Source organism: Ovis canadensis, chromosome 19 (genome assembly GCF_042477335.2).
Source record: "Ovis canadensis isolate MfBH-ARS-UI-01 breed Bighorn chromosome 19, ARS-UI_OviCan_v2, whole genome shotgun sequence".
Lineage (NCBI taxonomy): Eukaryota > Metazoa > Chordata > Mammalia > Artiodactyla > Bovidae > Ovis > Ovis canadensis.
The window spans coordinates 69,927,690-69,949,099 of record NC_091263.1 but is presented as its reverse complement, the minus strand read 5'-3'; the positions used below and the strand labels follow the sequence as shown (position 1 = coordinate 69,949,099).

The 21,410-nt window shown below is 46.9% G+C and overlaps 1 protein-coding gene across 26 annotated transcripts in view; it reads right to left on the bottom strand.

Annotated features, from left to right (window-relative positions):
* ATG7 (autophagy related 7) overlaps positions 1-21,410 on the bottom strand; it is a 388,924-nt gene that overhangs the window by 180,847 nt on the left and 186,667 nt on the right. For all 26 annotated transcript variants that reach the window (XR_011250728.1, XM_069560924.1, XM_069560906.1 and 23 more), the window contains 5 exons: positions 16,134-16,292; positions 10,132-10,326; positions 8,476-8,679; positions 7,919-8,034; positions 2,241-2,316 (listed from right to left, as the gene is read on the bottom strand). Coding sequence is in view for 25 of the 26 variants with exons in the window: in XM_069560924.1 (XP_069417025.1) it covers positions 2,241-2,316; positions 7,919-8,034; positions 8,476-8,679; positions 10,132-10,326; positions 16,134-16,292 (750 nt within the window). In the remaining variant the exon portion in view is untranslated. The remainder of the gene's footprint in view (positions 1-2,240; positions 2,317-7,918; positions 8,035-8,475; positions 8,680-10,131; positions 10,327-16,133; positions 16,293-21,410) is intronic.

Below are 21,410 nucleotides of genomic sequence, written 5' to 3'. Positions count from 1 at the left end.
AAAGGCTTGACACTTGAAATAATGTAAGCAAGCAGTCACCCGCACGCACTAGGCCTTTCCCATATATGGCTGTGTTACCCTTCAGCCTTTGAAAAGGCCAAATGAAGAGATGGCCAACAACCAAAATAATCCTTCAGACGTTTGAAAACGAGGAGAAAGAAGTGGAAGAGTGGGTGACTGACAAACAATCGCCAGGCTCCATGGGGGTGAGTAACACTGAGAAGGATTAGTTGCCATAGTACTTGAAAAACACGGGCACGCATTTTGACACGGGACCCCTTCTATAAAGACTCTTTTTTGCCCTCTGGCCTCAGCACCGAGAAAACTACAACTGTGGTGATTTAACATCAAGGACTTCAAGACGGAAACTGGCGCGGGGCGTGACTGAAAATTTAATTAAGGCCCTTCTCAGCGGGAGATCTGCAAAGAAGGTGCGGGCACACCTCAAGGGCAGAGACGAGGAAGGCGACTGGAGAAGAGTGGCGAGGGTGGGCATTCATGTGAGCAGTGCCCAGCAGAGGTCGGCTCTGGAAGCTCGCTTCCTCGTCGTGGGGCTCACCGCAGGGTCTGCTGGGTCCTACTTGAGGGGTTTCTGCAGAAAAGGTTAACCCATTCGTGCCACACAAATGCCCTCCAGAATGAGGGAGGCTGGAAAAGTCTCATTTGCGTGGTGTTTCATGGTTTACAAAGCCTCATCATTTTAGACAATTCTGAACACGAGGTCCAGCACCTGGCGCGGACACGGAGGCTCGGGGAGGTGAATGACCTAACGTGAGACTGGGACGGGCGACTTGTGCAAGTGGCCCAGAGTGTGACTTGAAGTGAAGGGAGAAGACGCCTGAGAGTCCCTTAGACTGCAAGGGGAGCAAACCAGTCAGTCCTTAAGAAAATCAACCCTGAATATTCACTGGAAGGACTGATGCTGAAGCTCCAATACTTTGGCCACCTGATGCAAAGAGCTGGCTCACTGGAAAAGACCCTGATGTTGAGAAAGATGGAGGGCAGGAGAAGGGGGCAACAGGGGATGAGATGATTCGCTAGCATCACCAAATCAATGAACAAGAATCTGAGCAGACAGCTGGGGACAGCAGGGGGCAGAGGAGGTCAGTGTGCTGCAATCCATGGGGTCACAGAGAGTCAGACATGACTTAGTGACTGAACCCCACCTCCCCAACCTGCAGGCCAGGGCTGCTTCCACTCAAAAAGCCTCTGCCACAGCCCTGGTCAGAGAGCCACGCTGAGGTTTGGATTTCGGCATACCCACTGCCTCTCTCTTATGAAAGTGGCAGCTAACTTCCTGTCTTCTGATGCAGACCCTCAACCAGAAAACGACAGGGCAGGTGTGGGGAGCCCGAGAGAAAGGCGAGTGAGGTTGGCACGTGTCACCCTGCTCTCTGCGCCCATCTGGGGGTCTGCCCCAGGCAGGACTGTCGGGCACGCACACTGCTGCCCTCGGAGACGGCCCTCCTGCCACAGAGTGAAATACACACGCGCACAGAGCTCAGAGCCATGACTTCCCGACCAGAAAACCTCCAAAGCATGATCACAAACAATGGTGCAGAGGGAGCGCAAACTTAGCCTTTCACTCTCGTTCACTCTCCACGGGATGGGCCTTCCTTAGGAAGCCTCAGATTCTGTTTCTGAAAAGATGTCCCACTTTTTGGTGGCACTGTGTACTTCTGATGGTCTCACCATGTATGCCTGGAAAGGCTGCTCTTTGGCTAAGGGGCAGCATCATTACTAAGGGCTGTGACACTCTAGGCGCGGTCGCCGAGGCCTTTCTATACCCCACTTCTCATCTCTGCCGCTACCAGCTGAGGTAGGAGTTCCGGCCCACATTTTACAGACAGGAAAACTAAGGCTCCGAGTTTGGGGACATGGCCAAGGGAGGCCACCTTAATAACTGCAGGGCTGGGATTGACATTGCTCTCTCGTTGGCTCCAGAGCCCGTTCTCTCTCATTCTACTCCATCCAGGAGCCCCGAGTCACCATGAGAAATGCTAAATCAAGACTGGATACTAGTGTTCGTCCAGGGTTTCTTCTCATCACCATTCTACAGCCCGGGATCCCCTCCCGGTGCTCATAAAACACCGCCACTGAAATTCCAAGGAAGCAGGAGCACCGGGAGGGTGGAAGAGAGGTGGGCTGGGAGGATGGCACGGTAAGGTGACCCCCAAATACTTCCCTGCTGCACCACCGGGAGGGGGCCTGGAGTTGCGACTTCATTTCCACTCACTCACCTGGTGAGGCACGAGGCCGAGGGACGTTGGTGGCTCATTCATGCGGTCGTCACTGCTGCTGGCAATGGCGTAGCCCCTGAGAAAGGGAAACGGTGAGAGCTGCTCATTTCAGAGAAGTTTATGTTTAATTCCCGTGAAGATGATCGAGAGGAGGTCCGTGGAAGATTTATAAGGATAACCGAAACACCCTTTGCTAGGCAGCATAAGCCAGGGAAACAAAAAACTAACTTTCCTGGGAGGAAGGTAGAAGAATAGTTTAAAATAAAAAAAAAAAAGGCTTGTGTTTTGAAGTTAGAAAGACCAGAGCTTGTGGCCACAGGCTACTTGCCGATAAATATTAATTCTCGTTGTCTGAAAGAGTTTTATAAAACACCACAGCACATTGCTGACATTTTGAAACAGAAACCGTTTTGACCTTAACTTCTTGAGGTGATGCACCTGCTACTGCACGGAGGAAGGAGAAAGAAAAGTGAGGGACTCATGCGGCAGAACGGATGCGCTCCACCCCAAACCTCAGGGCGGAGCCTCCTTACGTCACAGAAGACAGAGACCCGGGCCCTGGTTCTAGCCCGTGACGACAACAAAGGCAGCCGAGCGGCCGGCGTGGGGCTGGTGCAAGGCCTTGCAGTCAGCTCTGAAAGATTTTATCCCAAATGCTTCCTGTCCGGGGGCCACAAGAGAACGCAGGCGCCAGGGAGATGACAATGATGAGACGAAGACAAAAAAGCTGCTTGTTTCCATTCAACTCAGAAGCAGGCATGCTAGTTATGTATGCCACCGACACTACAGAGGCCGTCTCTCCAAGCACGCAGAACTCTGACTCACACAGTAAGTGGAACGCGCATGTCGATTTCTAACAACTGGGAAAACAAACCTTTCAAAAATTCACTTCTTCCATGTCGGTATTACAAACAGCTTATCTTAACAGAGTGCATAAAGACCGAGTTTGCAGCCAAACTGGGCTGAGCTAAATCCCAGCGTTACTGCTCACCAGCTATGTGAATTTCAGCAACATAGTTATCTTGGCTATGCCTCTGTTTCCCCATCAAAACTGGGACAAAAAAAGAAAGAAAGAAAGAAAATGGGACAGATAACAGTTCTTTCCTAATGTTTGCTATGAGGATTAAATGAACTACTATTTGTAACATGCTTAGAATAAAGCATAACACAATGTAAATACCATGTCAGTGTTGAAAATATATCAGATAAATCACAGTGTATCTGTCACACAGACAGATGTAAATGTGTTTGGCTCCAGTCTGACTTCCATACAACCTTGACACCACTGCCTCTAACAGATATTGAGAAACTCTTAAATGGTTGATTTTCTTTTTCTTTCCTTTGTTGTCTTTCCTTTCCTTTTCTCCTTCCTTTTTTTTTTTTTTACATTTAGTTCAGTTCAGTTGCTCAGTCGTGTCCGACTCTTTGCGACCCCATGAATCGCAGCACGCCAGGCCTCCCTGTCCATCACCAACTCCTGGAGTTCACCCAAACCCATGTCCATTGAGTTGGTGAGCCATCCAATCATCTTATCCTCTGTCGAACCCTTCTCCTCCTGCCCTCAATCCCTCCCAGCATTAGAGTCTTTTCCAATGAGTCAACTCTTCACATGAAGTGGCCAAAGTACTGGAGTTTCAGCTTTAGCATCATTCCTTCCAAAGAAATCCCAGGGCTGATCTCCTTCAGAATGGACTGGTTGGATCTCCTTGCAGTCCAAGGGACTCTCAAGAGTCTTCTCCAACACCACAGTTCAAAAGCATCAATTCTTCGGCACTCAGGTTTCCTCATAGTCCAACTATCACATTCATACATGACCACAGGAAAAACCATAGCCTTGACTAGACAGACCTTTGTTGGCAAAGTAATGTCTCTGCTTTTGAATATACTATCTAGGTTGGTCATAACTTTTCTTCCAAGGAGTAAGCGTCTTTTAATTTCATAGCTGCAGTCACCATCTGCAGTGATTTTGGAGCCCAAAAAAATAAAGTCTGACACTCTTTTTAAATTAATTTTTGTCTCACTTTTATTTGCTAGAGGAAAGATAAATTACTTCTGTTGTTTGTAAGTCATAAAGGAAGATCTTCCTTGTTTGGAGAAGCAGGGTCTCTGGACCTCAGCTGTGCTGGTTTCTGCATCCACGATGCAGTGAGCTGCACACAGAGCCTACCATGAGGCCCAAGGCCGAGTCGAAACAAAACACGCCAGCCTACTCCTTTCCTTCCTCTCACAAGCAAGCCTAATGTGGTAAGTGCTTAATAAATCAAAAAGCTGAATAATCTGAAAACCATTTTTATAACTGGTGTGGCCTTGGTAGACTCGGTGGTTAGAACCACCCTCCCATTGAGAAGACAAGGCAAAGCCAGACTAAGTATAAAGAAAACCTGTGTTTGAAAGCATCGGAGAGTTCCTAAGGTAGGGGAGAATTACAGAGCCAAGGTATGTGAGAGGAGGGAAGCCCACAGAGGTAACCTAGGCATTTGCAAGGGGAGGTTCACCCGGCAAGCGACTGCCAGTCTCCAAAAGCAGTGGCCACTGGATCAGAAGCTGAACAGTGATCCTGACTGACTCATGGGGCTGATGGTACAGTCTAGAGCTGAGGTCTGCCCATAGGGAGGAACCATGGAGAACATCCCAGGCTTCGAGTTGGGATCATGGCGGGGATACATCCTCAGACTAAGGGAGAGCCTGAAAACAGACAAGCGCTAACTGGGTAAGATGGTCTAAGACGGCAGTCCACCTGGCCCAGCAGTTTGCAAGGAGGAAATGGAAGTCACAACATCTGTATAATTTTTCACATAACGGCCAGTACTCAGTCAAATAGCCAAGCAGATGCAAGAACTGAGGAAATTTCAATACTGATTGGATATGTGATAATATTAGGGAACTGCCTTTGTTTTTAAATGTAAAAACAGTGGAGATACATACCAAATAGATACATTTTTTTGACTAAAGTAGTATGTCTTGGATTTGCTTTAAAGTAAGTCAGTGGAAGAAGAAAAAACAGGGACAGTAGTACAGATAAATGATGACCGGTCATGTGTTGGTAATTACCGAAAATGGATGGTGCATACAAAGGAGTTTTTATATATACACAAATGGCTTGTGTGTATGTATACACATAACATATATCTTTTTTATATATGTTTTATTTTTCCATAATAAAAAGGCTTTGTTTAAAAAAAATGGTATATGAGGAGATAAAAACAATAGACAAGAGGAGCACACTCATTAGAGAGCTCACATTAATGGGCATATCTGATAAAAATTAAAAGGAAAACATGATTAAGTGTTTTCAAAGAATAAAAAAAAATCACAATTTCAGCAGAGAACAGAAAATGTGTAAAATAAGATCAAATTATTTCTAGAAATTCTAGAACTGAAACATATAATAATGAAATTTAAAACTCAGTGGATAGTTTAACAAACAGACATAGAAGAAGAAAGAATCAGTAAACTGGAAGATAAGCCAAAAAGCAAACAGCCAGACTGAAGCAAGGAAAGACATAATGATGGAAAACACAGAAAAGAGCATTATCGGATTCTAACATACAGCTGGGGACTCAAAAGGAAAGAATCAAAGCAGAGGCAGAAGCAAGGCTTTAGGAGACAATGGTGGAAAATTTTCCACCGTGGGTGAAAAACATCAAGCTGTAGATTCAAGAGGCACTAGAAAGCACAATCAGAGAAAACACAGAAATAGGTATATAATAATAAATACAGAATTAGGTAAATATTTCCAAATCCTGAAAACCAAAGACAGTGAGAAAATCATAGAAGCAACTGAGGACAGGGGAAGGGGGAGAAAATCCAACTGTACCAAAGGAGAAGCAATGAAATCAACACCTTGCTCCTCAACAAGGATAACGGCAGCCAGAGACACAGGATTATGTTCTCAACATGCTAAAAGACAAGTTAGGACCAACCTACACAGCACATTCAAAAGCAGAGACATGACTTTGCCAACAAAGGTCCGTCTAGTCAAGGCTATGGTTTTCCCTGTGGTCATGTATGGACTGTGAAGAAAGCTGAGCACCGAAGAATTGATACTTTTGAGCTGTGGTGTTGGAGAAGACTCTTGAGAGTCCCTTGGACAGCGAGGAGATCCAACCAGTCCATCCTAAAGGAGATCAGTCCTGGGTGTTCATTGGAAGGACTAATGTTGAAGCTGAAACTCCAATACTCTGGCCACCTGATGCGAAGAACTGACTCACTGGAAAAAAAACCCTGATGCTGGGAAAGATTGAGGGCAGGAGGAGAAGGGGATGACAGAGGATGAGATGGTTGGATGGCATCACCAACTCAATGGACATGAGTTTGAGTAAACTCCAAGAGTTGGTGATGGACAGGGAGGCCTGGCATGCTACAGTCCACGGGGTCACAAAGAGTTGGACACGACTGAGTGACTGAACTGAGCCAGTCTAGAATTCTGTACATGGCAAAAATATTTTTCACCATAAAGATAAAAAAAAGGCATTTTTAGACAAACAAAAATTAAAACATCTTTGTCACTGGCATTTCTAAAGGGTATTCTCTCAGCAGAAGGAAAATGACCTAGGATGGAAGCTCAAGGACATAGAAAGAAAAGTTTAAAAATGGAAAATAATAGCAAAATTAAATGAATCCAACTATGTAACAATAACAGTATATTCTAGTGTTTAAATATATACAGCATATAAACTCATTTTTAAATGAGTGTGTAGACACTGCTGGGTGCCTGCCCAATGTCCATTCTCCTTTCCTATCTTGTCATAGTTTCATTCAGAGACAATGTGCCCAGCTGAAGAGCCACATCTGTCCGTCTTCTTTGCAGTTATAAGGGCAAGGGCAAGTTATACACGAGTTTTAGAATCAATGCATAAGTCTTCCTGGAGAGCCATTTAAAGGGGGTCAGCCTCAGGGACTCCCCTGGAGGCCCAGAGGTTAAGACTCCATGCTTCCACTGCAGGAGGCACAGGCTCAATCCCTGGTTAGGAACTAAGATCCCACATGCTGCAGAACACGGCCAAAAAGGCGGGGTGGCGGCGGGGAGCCTTGGTTGAACAGAGCTCGCCTCCTTCGGTCATTCCCTTCCTCTTAACTGTGACACAGAAGCAGCCCTGAGGGCAGAGCACGCATCCTGTGGCCACAGCAGGACAAGCACAGGGAAGAAAGCCAAGAGTGGCTGAGTGCGCGGTAAAGAGACACAGTCTCCGACGGCACATGGGAAGCCGTCTTGGTGCCTGCTTCTGAGCTTCTTGCTGCATGAGAAAAGTAAAGCCTCGCCTCCATCTGACTGAGTCACTGAAGACGGATCTGTTCCAAACAGCCAAATCCAACTTCTATCATACGTGATGCACGTACTGCCTTTCAAATGCTTAGAGCTAAGAAGATCAAAATTAATATATTAACAGAATGAAAGCAGGTCCTAAAACCCCTGTGAAAATTTTTATCCTTCCTTATCATCAATTACCAAACAACCCTAGGAGAGTTCAGTTCTACAAGGACGCAGAGACACAGCTCCAAAGATCACATGACAAGTTTACCAACCGAAAGGATCAAACCAGGTTTTTTTTTTAATCTTGTTTTTTGAGAGTGGAAAGGACAATACAATTCTCAGAAAAAAGTCAGACTGAGAAAAGGCCAAGGGAGATACAGAAGCTGTCTTTGTTTCAACAGCCATCTCTAAATGGGAAACTCACCCTTCTGGATGCTGCAGAACGGAAACCATCAGCTCCACTGCCAGGGCTCCGGCGATCGTGGCTAGTCCCGGGCGACTCACAGTGCACTGCTGGTCCAAGGTCCGGTCTCTGGTTGACTACGGAGAAACAGTCATGGACGTGAATGCAAAGTTGTGTTCCCCGCAAGGCGAGCTATCAGGAGCATGCGACTCCTCCACGATAAAGCTCCATCACACAGCCAGATGCTCACTGTCGGCAGAGATCAGTCAGCCTCACATAATACCATGTCTTGTGAGTACCAAGAAAAACAAAATATACCTGTTAAGTAACGAAATGAGGTAATGCTCTAAAAACCCTCGAGCGCCCTGTAGACACTGGTGAGTGGGGCACAGCTGTTTACAGTCGATGATGCCAAGCAAGGCTCACGAGGGATAATGCCACCGCCCCAAATGAGACGATTTTCCTCTTTGTTAAAAGACAATATTTTAAACAGTCTTAAAGGAAAGAGCTGGGTCTTTTTGCCCTAGTGGGCAAGATGGCTGTAGGAGATACTTGGAACAACAAAGAAATCTACTTACATCCCCTGGGGCCACCACATCGTTGCAGAAGTAGCAGCCAAGTTTGTAGCCAGGAATGTTGGCAAACAGCGATGAACTCAGGAGGTCGGCAGACGCCATGGGGTAGCTGGGACACAAGTCCCCGGCTCCCTGATGCCTGGGCTTCTTCAGGCCATGTCTCATGACAACGAAGGTGTCAAATCCCAAGGCAGCGTTGATGACCAGCTGTGAGTTCCAAGGAATAAAGACCGGAATTAAGAGACACTTACATTTTAGGCCATGGCTAACTCCATATTGGGTCAACTTAAAAAATCTGTTTCGTAATATGTGTTTGTGTTCGACTGTAATTAGATTCTATAAGCTAATGTTGGTACTCGACCCTGAATATTCATTGGAAGGACTGATGCTGAAGCTCCAATACTTGGGCCACCTGATGTGACGAGCCGACTCATCAGAAAAGACCCTGATGCTGGGAAAGATTGAGGGCAGGAGATGAAGGGGGTGACAGAGGATGAGATGGTTGGATAGCACCGCTGACTCAGTGGACACGAATCTGAGCAAACTCTGGGAGACAGTGATAGACAGGGGAGCCTGGCATCATGCAGTCCATGTGGTCACGAAGAGTTAGACACAGCTTAGGAACTCAACAACAACGCTGGGAGCAGCTACCCAGGAATGAGGGCTTACTAAGTACGAAAGACTTGACAAGAGGTTAGCATAGATTCTCTCTCTCGGTTTTATTTAAAACTCCTAGCAAACATTTCTTATTTATAGAAGAAGATGCTGAAAGTCAGAAAGGTTATTTCTACAACTTGCCCAAAGTTGCTTAGCTGGTAAGAGGGAAGGTATATAAAACTAAGTCTCCAGAGTTCTCAAAGCCCTTCTTTGCAGCATTATGCTGTTGTTTGTCATTTCTACAGAGAATTTTTTTCATAAATCTCATATTTTTCACTTTATATAATTCACCCTTCACACAGGTTTTCAAGGAAAGCTTCTTTTCATTTATAATAACTTCTGTTAGTCATAAATTGACTCATTCTCCCAAATGTCTATTTACATAGAACACTGAAAAAATCAAAGAAAACTACACTGGAGAAGAAGACAAAAAATCACTCAGAATCTCACAGCCCCAACAATTGTAATAATAGTTCGAGGTGTTTATTATTTTCTCTCTTGCCCATCCCCCTCCTTTCTTTCTCCCTTTCTCTTGCCACCCCCATTCTTTGATAAACAGACATGGATATCTTCATATACATAAACATGACTGACGTAAGATATATATCTGTATCTTATTTAACTACGTAGTATTTTCCATCATATTAAAATTCTTTGACACCATAACCGGGAGCGGTTACATACTATTCTGTCCTGTGTACGCACCCTGACTTACTGAACCATTCATTCTTTCGGCCCTTCAAGCTGTCACTGGCCAGACCGTGGTGAATGAGCCGGAGTCTGTGTCCTGTGGGAGCTCACATTCCACTGTGAGCAGAGCGGCCCTGCCAGTGCACGGGGCTCACAGGGTAACACCTGGGTTGCATGATGGTGCGTGAGGCGGACGGTCTGCGGAGGAAGCCCTTGGCCTCAGGTCAGCAGGCCACACAAACACCCCTCCGCTCCGGAGGTGGGGGTGGACCGGGGGTCACTCCACCCTGGGAGATGGGGCCCATGCTCTACCTTTCTCTTGCTCGCGGCGATGACGGCAGGCAGCCACCGGCTCTCCCGGGTGTCCATCAACAGGAAGATGACGTCGTGGCCGTCGATGAGCTGCTCCAGCTGTTCCACGTCCCTGCGGGCCTGCTCCAGGGTGACGCTGGAGAAGTTCACGGGGTGCCCCGGCATGGGGATGCTCATGTTGAACCCTCTGGCGTTCTGGGGACACACCCAGAGAGGGGGGGCTTCTGAGGCAAAGGGATGGGTGGGATCTCAGAGCCTGCAACTCCCCATCACCTTGAGCACGTGGGGTCACTTACAACCTGACATCTCCCCATCATGACCACGCTGCCTCAGCCTTCTGCCAGCTGAGCTCTCCACCTTTTTCACCTCTGCGACCCAGACCACCTGTCCTGGCATCGCAGGTCCCTAAGGCTGGACAGGGCAGCAGAGACACACGGATCTAGCTCCAAAGTGGCAGGGGGTGGGAGGGAGGCACTTCTCCTGTGGACAAAACGAACCCTGGACAGAACTGTGAACCTTTGGCTCTTTCCTACAACCTGGGGCCAAGGAATGTCATCACAATGCCCTCGGCTTCCCCAAGGCCCTCGGTCCAGCCGGGCTGTCTCTCCACTTGTCCCCACATTGCCTTTCACTTTGCTTTTTAGTGTGGAACACCTCTAAAAGGGATGTCACAACAGAAATAATTTAACAAATTCACCTAAGATTAGGATGGCTCAGAGTCTTGCCTTAATTTTCACAGGGGCTATATGCATTAAAAACAAACAAAACCCTCAAAACTGAAGAACTCTCCTTGCTGACTAGCCAAAAAACTAGACTTAGGAATGTATAGATATTAGTCTGGTGGGGTTGCTGGGTGACAGCAGAGTGTTGTGCCGAAGTGAAGCTTCATTTCCTGTCCAAAAGCAGGAGCTGCCCAGTGACCCGGGTTCTCAGGACTCAGGACTTTTCATGGGGCCTTTAGAAGAGCTCTGTAACTTACCTTTCATCCCCTGCTGGCTCCACAATGTGTTGGCAGATGAACTGTGAGTCACATATGCATGCCAGTGAAGCCAGGGACACTGACTTTCCCCAGAAAAGAAAGAGTTCTAGAATCACAAACTCCACCCTCAATCCCCTGCATAGCACCTGCCACAGGGAAGCGTGTGAAACACCAGCTTTTTTATTTGTCAAAACCCCTCACATACTGCAAAAACAGCTCAGGGGACACAGCAGTAGGGCCCTTTACAAAGTAAAATCTATTCTGTAAATGGATGTTATTTTCTTCGTTAAACCTAATATCTGGAATTCAAGAAAGGCACAGTAGTAATAACAGCAAAAATTTCAAAAAGAGTTGGGCAGGGGGGAAAAAAAGGTTGCAGGAAAAGATGCCAGGCAGAAAGGACTTCAGTAAGAAGGAAGGTTCAAAACAAGTCCATTTTAACGAGGACACCACAAAGATATCTCTCAGGACCTCATAATTCACTCACTCATTCATTAAGTACAGTGATCTGCTGCATACCTAATACCGTAATGAACAGTAAGAAAAGCAACAACCACCGTAATAACAACAATAATACCTTACTGTCGTATTTGCAATTGATGTGTTTTAAACGATGGTTGCACAATCCACAAAATTATTGCCTGGGAATTTTAATGACACCAAGATTAAAGCATAATTACTCAACCCCAATTCTGACCTTCTGAATAACTCAGACCCTCACCCCCATCTCCATGGCTAACCTGAATGAATCTCTGCTTGCTGCAGCTCCAGCTACCAAGCCTGCAGAGGTGCACTGGCTCCCGGCCCACCACGGAGGCCACGAGTCTGAGGCTGCAATTCAGCGAGCTGCAGCACGGTACTTTTCAGGCCTGGCTGCACATCAGAACCACCTAGAGAGCTGTCTAGATTCCTAACGCCCAGCTTCTTCCCTGGACCACTTCAACTGGAGTCTCCGAGAGCGGGCCCAGGGATGGATATTTTCCAAAACTCTCCAGATGACTAAAACGTGCAGCCAGGGCGAGCAATCATTTACAGCAAGTGAAGTACACGGACGGACCTCGGGGGTCCAGTTTGATGTGTTCAGACAAGCTGCAGATTAACCCCTGCACACGCCCCTCAAGGCATCTACTATTATCCGAGGCAACGCTCTCATACCCTTTCGCAGGCAGTCCCCGGGACCTCTACCCCCAGACTGTGAGAGCTGTGGCTGCCCCTCCCCCTCCCACCCTTCAGCACTGTCGGTTTTCTAATTTTAGTCATCTCGGTGCGTGTGCAGGGATTCAGGCGTGGGCCTGATTCACACCCTATGATGACGACTGACGGTGCTGAGCATGACACGTGTTCCCTGGCCACGCACGGACCTTCCCTAGGAAGCCGTGCTGGCCCAACCCTTCAGTCCCTTAAAAAGAAAAAAAGGTTAGCCTGTCTTATTACTGGTTGGCAGAAATTGTTCACGTATCCTGGATATAGGCTTTTGCCAAATACATGTCCTCCGAGTAGTTCTAGTTTGGGCCAGCCTTTGTGTTCTCTTATTGGCATCTTTCGAGGAGCAGAAATTTTGAATTTCGAGGAAGTCCTGTTCACCCATTTTCTCACTTATGCTCCGTTTTTCCGTGGCTCTAGGAGTCTCTGCCACCACAGGATCGCCAGGCTGTTCTCTTCCAGAAGCACCTAGTTCCAGCTTTTATGTTTAGCTCTGCGGCCTCACTGGGGTGTCACCTACGGGCTCAGAGTGGCCATGAGGTCTCTCCCTTCTGGATGGCTGGGACTCTGGTGCCTTGCAGCCTGCAGGGGCTCTGGAACCTCATTCTGCCCACAGCAGACTCACGGTGCTTCCTGCCCAGATTACGGAGTGCTGCCCTGAGAATGTACAAAGCCTCAAGGTGCTGCTGCCCAGACACTCTTCTGGAATGCCTTCCCTGCACGACTCCCACAGGCCTGATACTCTGTCCTCAAGTTTCAGCTGCTTGGCTGCTCTGAATTCTCATCTCTGTTTCCTCAGCTCATCGAGACCAACAATACCTCCTTGGGCTCCCCGTGGGCTCTGACACAAGCTAAAAAGTGCCTCCGTGCAACAAACTGGGACAAACACTTTCTGAGCCCACAGTCTCTCACTGCCTGCTGGTCAGCATCTGCTGAGTCACTTTACACAACGTACCCGGGTGCAAAACCGGTAGATGCACCACGGCAGGAGAGCCAGTCCATCAGTCACTCATCAGGGTTGCAAACAGACGTCCAGAGACAGGCTTTAAAACCCTCAGTGTGGCTCTATAACCCTACATTTTATTGCCTCACCTTTGAGGGGGGAAATGGAAACCTCAGGTGGTTATTTGATTGATTCAAGGTCAGTTGTTTTCCTACTCAATGAATTCAACCCCAGGATCACGCATATTATTTGTGGCTGAGCCGTTCTTTTCAGGTCTTCTTCACTCAGACTAGCCTCCTGTCCAGGGTCTGGTATAAGGAGGGTGATGAGCTAGTCTCTGTTGAATGAAAAACTACACTAAATTGAACATACAAAGAGAATCACGTAAGCCTGGCTAGCCAATAAGTGAAACGGCTTCACAAGTTCTTTTCACAAATTTGATGCATTGCCCTAGAACTTAGGTGGGTTCAGCATTACCTACTATTTTCTAAACTTAAATTATTTCGGGCTGTGCTGGGTCTTGCTGCTGCACGGGGGTTTCTCTGGCTGCAGCGAGCAGGGGCTGCTCTCCGTTTTGGTGTGTGGGCTTCTCTTAGGACAAGGCACCAGCGCTGGGGCACATGGGCTCAGCAGTCACGGTGCAGGGGCTTAGCTGCTTCGCGGCATGTGGGATCTTCCCAGACCAGGGATCCAACCCGTGCCCCTTGCTTTGGCAGGCGGATTCTTCACCACTGAGCCACCAGGAAAGCCCCTATGTTAGCTATTATTCCTTATAAGGCATGAGGGGTAAAAGTATACGAGACCAGGCTCCCCACAGTAAGGACTGCATAATCCAACAGGGAAAATGCAGTAGCGTGATGTAGGTGCTGGGGAACAGGCTTGATCCTGGTGGGCTGATGCTTTCAAGAAAAGGGGAACCTGAACTCTAAGGCCCAGCATGACCTGGCCCTTGCTGATGCTCTAGCTCCGAGTCTGTCTTTCTTGACCCCGCGCCGCAGCCAGCCCGACTTCCTTTCTGTCCACAGGGGTAGAGGCTGCATCCTACCTCAGCGTCTGCACACGCCGCTCTGTCCACCCTGGTCTAGCTAACTCTCTCCCGCGTTTCAGGGCTTAGCTTCCTCAAGGAAGTCCGTTCTAGGCCAGGTGTGCCTGCTAAACATTCCCGCGGCCCCTGAGCCCCTGCTTTGTGCTCTTACTGCAAGCGCAGCCATTCATGAAGTTAGTTTGCTGGCCACATCCCCCACCAGACGCAGCTCCAGGCGAGGGAGGCGGAAGCTCATCTGCCTTGGTCCCCAGTCCCTACCACAGAGCAGGCCTTAAATAAACGCACGATGAATGAGTAAGCCACAGGGTAACCGAACAAATAAAACAGGGGGAACTGCACTGGGTCACAGACCATGGCTAGGATTTGAGTGAGCAAAAATCTCAGGCAGAGCTCAGATTCTGAGCCAGGTCTGTCTCCGGTGATAGAATGGATTATTCTTCCTGACTGTGACTGCCCACCTCTAAGAGAATTATGTGTCCATGCCCTTAGCCACGTGGCTTTGCAGGATCTCCCACCAGGTAGGCAGGGCATCCAGACCAACCCCACTGACTTGGGGCATGGCCCTGTGACCTGCTCTGGTCCAATAGAGGACACTGCTGAGACTTTAAGAGACACAGGAAGTACTGGTAGCCTGACCCACTCCTTTACACTTCCACCTTCCATCATAAGGAGAGCAGGACCAGCTCACCATTGCTCCCAGAGCCTAGACTCGGACAGCATGACACAAAGAGCAGACGAACAGGACTCAAAGCCAGAGTCCGGTCCAGCCCAGCCACTAAGTCCCGGCGAGCCCGTAGACCTGTGAACGTGAAATCAGTGTTCGTGATCGTAAGCCACTTGGATGCTGGAAGCGTGTGATGTGGAATGTTGTCACCGCAGAAATGTAACAACTAAGAGGCCTCCTCAGCGACAGGGTGTGACTTGTTCTCTCTCTTGTCATCCAGCACCCAGCTGGGTACAGAGGGCTCAGTTAGTCCCACTGAATTAAACCCAAGAGATGGCATTCTTCTGGTGAAACGGACTAAACGGTCAAAATCACTTTTAAAGCAAAGGCTGAGAGAAAGAGTGAATCTAATGCTCAGTGACTAAAGAGAGAAACCCCAAGAAAGCAGGCTTCTTTTTTTTTTTTTCTTTCTCTTTTTAAGCCAGGGCTGAGAGCCTCTTGTGGTACTTTCAGAAGAAGCAGATGCTTTGGGGGCACCTGAGCTAACCTCTGTCACACAAATCGACGAGGCATGCAAGACGCAGAATGTCTTCTGCTGGATAACCTCAAGAACACGGCCAGATGTTGAACCAGATGAGCTGCACGACTTGCCTCTCACTGTTTTCAAAGCACATGATGGATGTCAAGAACAAGCAGCAGCCAGAGTGAAAGGCTCAACGTTTCGCCAGATCTTCCTTGCACAGACTATTTAATTTCATAAACCTGTACTAACCACCAGGCATCCTGGCCATGAGGGAGGTAATATCCTACAGTGGATCCAATATCCAAAGCGGATAAACCCTTTGGAACAAGGCAGTATCTAAAGCTATGCAGACCCCCAAATCCCTCAACTCAGGGCTTTGTATCTTATGAAACATTTTTGTCATATAGTCTCCATGGTGGTTTCACAGTAATATATGAGGGGTTTATTTGTTCTTATAATCCCCACTTCTGAGGTGAGCAAACAGAGGTTCATGAAGAAATACACTATGGGGCCCTGGCAGTAAGCGACCAATGGCTGAGTCTGTTCCCTCCATCCCGTGGGGCCTCCTTCCCACATGATTAACGCTTAAACACTGACAGGCCAGGCAAAAAGCCCTGACCTTCTCAGCACCCAGCACCAACGTACCACTCCAGGGAATATCTTCTGCAGCCGGTCCGCTGCCGCCAGGGCCTTGGGCTTCCCACCCGCCAGGCAATCTTCAAATTCATACAGAGGCTGCCTCACAGGGTTGGAGTAGGAGATCTTGGCATTGTCCACAAACGTGATGTGTCTGACGCCCCAACCCTGCAAGGAAAAATAGGAGATTATGGTGGGTTTCTGATGAACATTTCACAGGCTGTCCCTCTGGAAATCTCTAAAAGGGGTTTGGCTTTGGGGCAGCTTGGGAACCTGAAAACACAGGAAACGCGGGAAATTGAATTGTGCAGAGTCCATGTTTGACAGATAGAATGTCAACTTCCTTTAAAAGTCGAAATAATTATACACCTAGTGCCTTGCTTCCTACAGCAATGAGACTAAGACATATGTCACTGCTGGTCTGACTAATACTTCACTATTTTTGACAATGGCACCAGAGGAAGCTTAGGAAGGTGAGTCCCTGCTGCTGTCTTCAGAGGACTGGGAAGGGCCACCCAGTGACCTCGCTTTCTCTGAATGAGTCAGTGGGCATACGTAACAGCGCATCCCAAAATTCACTCAAAGCCTGAAATAGCTCCATGCATTAATAAAAGTGACTTATAAGTTATTTCCAATTGTATAACACCATAGAAGATTCTGTACTATTTCTCAATGAGGCAAAGCCCTTATGAATATTCTGGAATGTAGGGGACAGCTCTACGTTCTCAGAAATAGCTTTCATGACTTCATCCATTTCAATTACATTTCAGAACTGAACAATTTTAAAGTTAGATAGGCTCCCTAAAATCTTTAGCTCCATTACTTTATTTTACAGATTCAGAAACCGAAGCCCAGAAAAGATACGTGACTCACCGTGGGTCATAAATCTGGTTAATGGTGAGGAGGAAATGAGATGCCCAGGGTGGAGGAAAAGAAGATGCCTCCTTTCTGGGGGGTGAGGTGGGATGTGTGTATTTCAGCAAATCACAAAGAATGGCCTAAGAGAAGCCCTGCTAGGACTGACTGCAGAGTCTGACTAAGAGTCTGATCTCTGTCTTATTTCAATATCCTTCCATCAGTTCAGTTAGTTCAGTTGCTCAGTCGTGTCTGACTCTGCGACCCCATGGACCACAGCACGCCAGGCTTCCCTGTCCCTCATCAATTCTCGAAGCTTACTCAAACTTATTTTCATAGAGTCGGTGATGCCATCCAACCATCTCATCCTCTATAGTCCCCTTCTCCTCCTGCCTCAGTCTTTCCCAGCATCAGGGTCTTTTTCAGTGAGTCAGCTCTTCACATCAGGTGGCCAAAACACTGGAGTTTCAGTTTCAGCATCAGTCCTTCCAATGAATATTCAGGACTGATTTCCTTTAGGATTGACTCGTTTGATCTCCTTGCTGTCCAAGGGACTCTCAAGAGTCTTCTCCAACACCACAGTTCAAAAGCATCAATTCTTTGGTGTTCAGCTCTCACATCCAATACATTACTATTGGAAAAACCACAGCTTTGACTAGATGGACCTTTGTTGGCAAGGTAATGTCTCTGCCTTTTAATATGCTGTCTAGGTTGGTCATAACTTTTCTTCCAAGGAGAAGGTGTCTTCTAATTTCACGACTAAAGTCACCATCTGCAGGGATTCTGGAGCCCCCCAAAAATAAAGTCTGTCGCTAATTCCATTGTTTCCCCATCTATTTGCCATGAAGTGATGGGATTGGATGCCATGATCTTCATTTTCTGAATGTTGAGTTTTAAGCCAACTTTTTCACTCTCCTCTCTCACTTTTATCAAGAGGTTCTTTAGTTCTTCTTCTGTTTCTGCCATAAGGGTGGTGTCATCTGCATACGTGAAGCTATTGACATTTCTCCCGGCAATCTTGATTTCAGCTTGTGCTTCATCTAGCCTGGCATTTCGCATGATGTACTCTGCCACTTATTTATAAGTTAAATAAGCAGGGTGACAATAGAGAGCCTTGGTGCACTCCTTTCCCAATCTGGAACCAATCTGCTATTCCCTCCATCAGGGACGCTGAAGTTCAGTCAGTCTGACAAGTGCAGAGGCAAAGTCAACACAACCCACGATTCGGGGCTGAGGGTGACGGGCCAGAATCCATCCTTTCAAAAGCACGGTTTAGACTGGCTGTGTGTTTTGAAGCCCATGGGTAACTCCAGTCTACTCACCCTGTTTCATAAGTGATTTTTCATCAGCTGAGCAAACCACCATGTAGGGGGAACAAAGGTATGGAAAATCGAAAACTCATTTGTGCTTGGCTAGGGGATGTTTATTTTGCATGCCTTAAAGCAATGCTGAGTGGAGAGCAAGGAAGGCAGTCTGGAAACTGCTAGACGGCAGAGGAAAGCTACGTAAGCGACAGGCGTGCTGCAGGTGAGTCGCAGGCACGTGCACTTGCACACTTAACTGTCGGTCTCTTGGAATGCTATACAGCACTGGGGCTTCCCTAGTAGATCAGCTGGCAAAGAATCCGCCTGCAATGCAGGAGACACTGGTTCAATTCCTGGGTCGGGAAGACCACCTGGAGCATGGACAGGTTACCCACTCCAGTATTCTTGGGCTTCCCTGGTGGCTCAGACAGTAAAGAATCCGCCTGCAATGCAGGAAACCCTGGTTCAATTCCTGGGTCAGGAAGACCACCTGGAGGAGGGATGGCAACCCATTACAGTATTCTTGCCTGGAGAATCCCCATGGACAGAGGTGCCTGGCGGGCTACAGCCCATGGGGTCACAAGGAGTTGGACTGAGAGACTAAGCGCATACAGAATAAGAAGTGAAGTGAAAGCCACTCAGTTGTGTCTGACTCTTTGTGACCCCACGCACTATACCATCCACGAAATTCACCAGGCCAGAATATTGAAGTGGGTGGCCTTTCCCCCATCCAGGGGATTTTCCAACCCAGGGTTTGAACCCAGGTCTCCCACATTGCAGGTGGATTCTTTACCAGCTGAGCCACAAGGCTCAAGACTACTGGGGAGGGTAGCCTATCCCTTCTCCAACAGACTAAGCACGTACAGTGTAATGGCTAATTGGCAAACATTAAAGAAAATTACAACACTCAATGCTACTGAGGATGGGGCTTTAGTGATTGAGAATGTAATACTGGTATTTTATTTCATTGACATTTCATTGATTGAGAATGTAAACTGGTATCACTCTTCCGGAAAGCAATCTGGCAATATGATTCTAGAATTTTTTACATGCTCATATCAATCATATCAACTTCCAGCAATCTAGCTTAGGAAATAATCCAAAATACTGACAAAAATGTAATCACCAAGATGTTCTCTGTAAAATAATTTATAGTTGTAAAATATTCAAAGCAATGTTAATGTCTAAAAATAGGGGAATGTCTCAGTAAATCATGTTTCATCATATAAGGCATTTTTACAGCCAACTTCTTGCTGCCAATATCCGATGGATCATAAAAAAGCAAGAGAGTTCCAGAAAAACATCTATTTCTGCTTTATTGACTACACCAAAGCCTTTCACTGTGTAGATCACAACAAACTATGGAAAATTCTTAAAGAGGTGGGAATATCAGACCACCTGACCTGCCTCCTGAGAAATCTGTATGCAGGTCAAGAAGCAACAGTTAGAACTGGACATGGAACAATGGACAGGTTCCAAATTGGGAAAGGAGTATGTCAAGGCTGTATACTGTCACCCTGCTTATTTAACTTATGTGCAGAGTACATCATGCAAAATGCCAGGCTGAACGAAGAACATGCCGGAGTCAAAGACAGCCAGGAGAAACAGCAATAACCTCAGATATGCAGATGACACCACCCTTATGGCAGAAAGTGAAGAGGAACTAAAGAGCCCCTTGATGAAAGTGAAAGAGGACAGTGAAAAAGTTGGCTTAAAACACAACATTCAACAAACAAAGATCATGGCATCCAGTCCCATCACTTCATGGCAAATAGATGGGGAAACAATGGAAGTAGTGACAGACTTTATTTTGGGGGGCTCCGAAATCGCTGCAGATGGTGACTGCAGTCATGAAATTAAAAGATGCTTACTCCTTGGAAGAAAAGCTGTGACCAACCTAGACAGCATATTAAAAAGCAGAGACATTACTTTGCCGACAAAGGTCCGTAATCATAGCTATGGTTTTTCTAGTAGTCATGTATGGATGTGAGAGTTGGACCATAAAGAAAACTGAACACTGAAGAACTGATGCTTTTGAACTGTGGTGTTGGAGAAGACTCTTGAGAGCCCCTTGGACTGCAAAGAGATCCAACCAGCCTATATCCTAAAGGAAATCAGTCCTGAATATTATTGGAAGGACTGATGCTGAAGCTGAAACTCCAATATTCTGGCCATCTGATATGAAGAGCTGACTCACTGGAAAAGACCCTGATGCTGGGAAAGATTGAAGGCAGGAGGAGAAGGGGATGACAGAGGATGAGATGTTTGGGTGGCGTCACTGACTCGATGGACATGAGTTTGAACAAGCTCTTGGAGTTGGTGATGGACAGGGAGGCCTGGCATGCTGCGGTCCATGGGGTCGCAAAGAGTTGGACACGACTGAGCAACTGAACTGAACTGATTCTACAGCCATTAAAAAAGCTTTTTAGGTATCCTTTTTAACAACATTAGAAAGTGTTTTGTGTTAACTGATGAAAACAAGGGACATTTTTACACATCAAATAAACAATTTAAATACATGTTACACAAACACTGAAAGGAAACAGGTGATAAAGTAGTAGAAAAATGGGCCTTCTTCCTCTGCCTCGTAACTCTCACACTGTAGGGATTTTCTATAATGGATCTAGATCTATACTGACTTCATAATTTTAAAAGTGCTGGGAAAACCTATGTACCTAATTCGGGAAGTTAGGGAAAGAATGAAATAAATTCCCATAAAAAGATGGAGAAATGAATAAAAAGTAGATAGTAATGAATCTGGAAACAAACCAAAACAAAAATTACAGAAAAAAGAGAGCAAGGATTTAGTTTTCTGGAAAGACAAGCCTATCAGGCAAGTCTGAATAAGAGGAGAAAAAGAGAAAACAGAAATATTCAACATTAGGAACATGGTTCAGGTGGTAAAGAACCTGCCTGCAACAGAGGAGACCTGGGCTCGATTCCTGGTTGGGAAGATCCCCTAGAGCAGGGCATGGCAACCCACCCCAGTATTCTTGCCTGAGAATCCCATGGACAGAGGAGCCTGACTGGCTGTAGTCCATGGGGTCGCAAAGAGGTGGACACAACTGAGCGACCAACACTGACTACTATTACAGAGAAAATGGGACTTCCCTGGGGGCCAGGACTT